Consider the following 2,956-nt stretch of genomic DNA (forward strand, 5'->3'; position numbering starts at 1 on the left):
GAGGCAACACAATGTTTCTGTACAGAGGCAAAGTATTATTTAAAGCAACAAGCTTTTTAAAATGTTTAATGGAGAGTTAATGATTCATCAGTGCACTCTGTGAGTGAGAAGATTAAGGCAAGAAGGATGGTGAAGTCCAGTTTACCTTAAATTTACCTTAAATTACATTTCATAAAATGCTTCAGATTCTTGACTTCTTCTGTTTGCCTCTCTTTTAGACTAAATGTCTACTCAGTGTCTTCCGCGATCTTGGACATCAGATCAATTTAAACAAATTAGGGGCCACGTCTGCAGGAATCAACTCTCCTCATTCCAGAGCTGTGGCCAGTAGGAACCAGAAGGAAGATAAAGTGAGAGAGAAGGATGGCCAGAGAAAGGTAAGAGGAAACTAAGACATAGTACTGAAGTTCCTGGACCTTACCCTGTTTGTATAAGACAAAGTAGCATGGAGAAGCCCCAAACTTGAAATACTGGATGCTTCAGGACAGGAGAAAGGCAGTGAGCTCAGCCCATTCTACACCTTTCTGAATGACTGAAAAGCATTCATTGCCTTAGAATTTCCTGGTACATGATGCACGAACCAAATATAGCACTGAAAATGGCTTGCCTCTCTAAAATTCATAGAACTGCAGAATCATAGTCAATAAACCTCTGCTAGTGTACATGCATTGCCCTTTTGGTGTGGCAGGGTGTGTACTAAACATGAGAAGTGTGAGGACCTTTGAATCCTAAATAATCAACATTTTCTTTCTCTTAATAGATGTCCAATGCATTGAAATCTCAGGTATCTGAGACTGCATTAGAAATGGAAGGATCTGGTTGTCAGAACTTAGAAGGACAGGTAATTATGTGCCCAAACCACATGGAAAGAATAATAGACCATTGTGGTATAAGCTGCAATGATCCAGATTCTAACACTGTTCTTGTGATTGACTTCTACTGGGAGAAAAGATTGGGGACTTTCCCTTTTTTCTTGTGAACATAACAGGGAGATCTTTCTACTGATGCCTGTATGCAAATTAACGGTTGAGCAGGACATTGCTAAAAATAACTTAGAAGGGTACGTTAGTAGATTTTGTTTGTAAGTTTCCTTCTCAAAAAAAATCGAAGTGGCTGCACACATGGATCCTGCAAGGAGATTGATTGATTATCCAAACCTAGACAATTTTCTTAAAGCTGTTTCTTTAACTGGATTTTACCAGGATTTAAAATGTTGAGGGCAGGTTAGAAAATATAATGTGGTCATAAGGGTCCATGGTAAAACTCTGCAGCTGTACATTAAGATTTCAGTCATGTTAGTCATTACACTAAAAAAAGTGGCACTGACAGAGTAACATTTGTCTTCACAGCAATATACAGAAGCGGGGACATTCTTGGTGATGGAAATAGAGCTGGACAAAGCCTTGGTACCAAAGCGATTACCAGAGGAGCTTGCTACCCAGTGCGTGAAGGCAAGACTGTAATGTTAGGGTCACTATTTAGACAGGAAGCTCCTCAGGCCGGAGGCTCTTTAAAAAACAATTCTGAAAATTGTCTCTGTCAGTACTGGTGCTGCCTAAATAAAAGTCTTACGGCTGATGCAAAGCCTACTAAAGTCAGCTGAAAGACCTCTGCCAGCTTTGGTGGACTTTGAATCAAACCACTTAAAAACTGGCAGCTAGCAAGTTAGGAAGATAGTCCATTTCACTGAGCCTTGTCTTTGTCTTTGTAGACATGGAGAACAGCACAGCACTGCTGTTCAGTCCTGGAAGAGCATTTCCATTTGATGCTCACCAAGTCATGTCCTTATGTGCGCTATCCCATATTTTAGTTGGTGGTTGGCCTCCAGATCACTGTATTTGCATGTTGTTCCTTGGTGTTCTGTCATCTCTGTGCTCTGCTGTGTCCCTAGCATCACAGTCTTTCATTATGTTAGAGTCAATCTTGGACCTTGATTTTATATCCCACTCTCCTGACTCTGTCTTTTGTCTTATAAATCCCTCCATTTTACACCTGCCTTCTTTCAAAGAACACGTATCTCTGCAGCCTCCATCCTTCTAATGTCTGTTTCATTTAGCACTGCTTCTCCTACTCTGTAGAGTAATACTTCCATTGTACTGTATCCCCAAATCAAGTGAACTTGTCATGGTTCTTTTTAATGTAGAATTCATGATATAGGAAGGAGAGAATAAAGTAAACCAATGAAGTACAAGAGATGCAGAAACAGTATCTCACAAATACTCACAGTAATGCATAACTGAATCATTAGACATTTAAAGGACTTGCTCTACTTAAACAGGCCTTTGGCTCATATAGCTTTGTATCCCATAGCAATAACCTATCAGAGGAAGCCCTCTTATGACAATTGTCCCGCTGACATCATTTGTATTATTTCCCCTCCAGTATAACTTCCCTGAATTCAGTGCAATTCATCTGGATTTTACGGTGCTGTAACTGAAGTCAGAATTAAGCTCAGCATGCCCAACTAACTATACAAAACTGAATGAATTTGGGGCTGGACAGCTTCTTTCGTGGCTCCAGCTAAGTGTCAGTTTGCACCCTGAAGTAAACTGGTAGCAATGCAAATGTCATCCCTATATATGTCAATACCAGATCTTCTGAATCATGCCTTGTCTCAGTAATGTGCTCTAGCAGTGAATGCTATGGCTGTATTTCTAGGGCTGGGTTCAGGATTCAGTATTAGCCTTAATATACTTTTCCAGGTTTATTCATAGATTCATAGATTCATAGATTAAGGGTTGGAAGGGACCTAGTAGATCTTCTAGCCTGACCCCCCGCCAGGGCGGGAGAACAACAAAAAAACCCCAAAAAGAGAAACGGGACTCAAATGAGTCCAGCCAGGTAGGCATCCAGCCTCTTCTTAAAGACCCCCAGGGTAGGGGCCAGCACCACTTCCCTTGGAAGTTGGTTCCAGCTCCTAGCCGCCCTAACTGTGAAGTAGTTTTTGCGGATGTCC

At 41.1% G+C, this 2,956-nt stretch overlaps 1 protein-coding gene across 2 annotated transcripts in view; it reads left to right on the forward strand.

Moving 5' to 3' along the window:
• The window catches only part of CFAP70 (cilia and flagella associated protein 70), a 38,442-nt gene that overhangs the window by 20,326 nt on the left and 15,160 nt on the right, over positions 1 to 2,956 (forward strand). For both annotated transcript variants that reach the window (XM_019507588.1, XM_019507587.1), the window contains 3 exons: positions 219 to 377; positions 761 to 841; positions 1,350 to 1,441. In XM_019507588.1, the coding sequence (XP_019363133.1) occupies positions 219 to 377; positions 761 to 841; positions 1,350 to 1,441 (332 nt within the window). The remainder of the gene's footprint in view (positions 1 to 218; positions 378 to 760; positions 842 to 1,349; positions 1,442 to 2,956) is intronic.

The sequence above is a fragment of the Gavialis gangeticus genome, unplaced genomic scaffold (assembly GCF_001723915.1).
Source record: "Gavialis gangeticus isolate Ggan-Ray unplaced genomic scaffold, GavGan_comp1, whole genome shotgun sequence".
Classification (NCBI taxonomy): domain Eukaryota; kingdom Metazoa; phylum Chordata; order Crocodylia; family Gavialidae; genus Gavialis; species Gavialis gangeticus.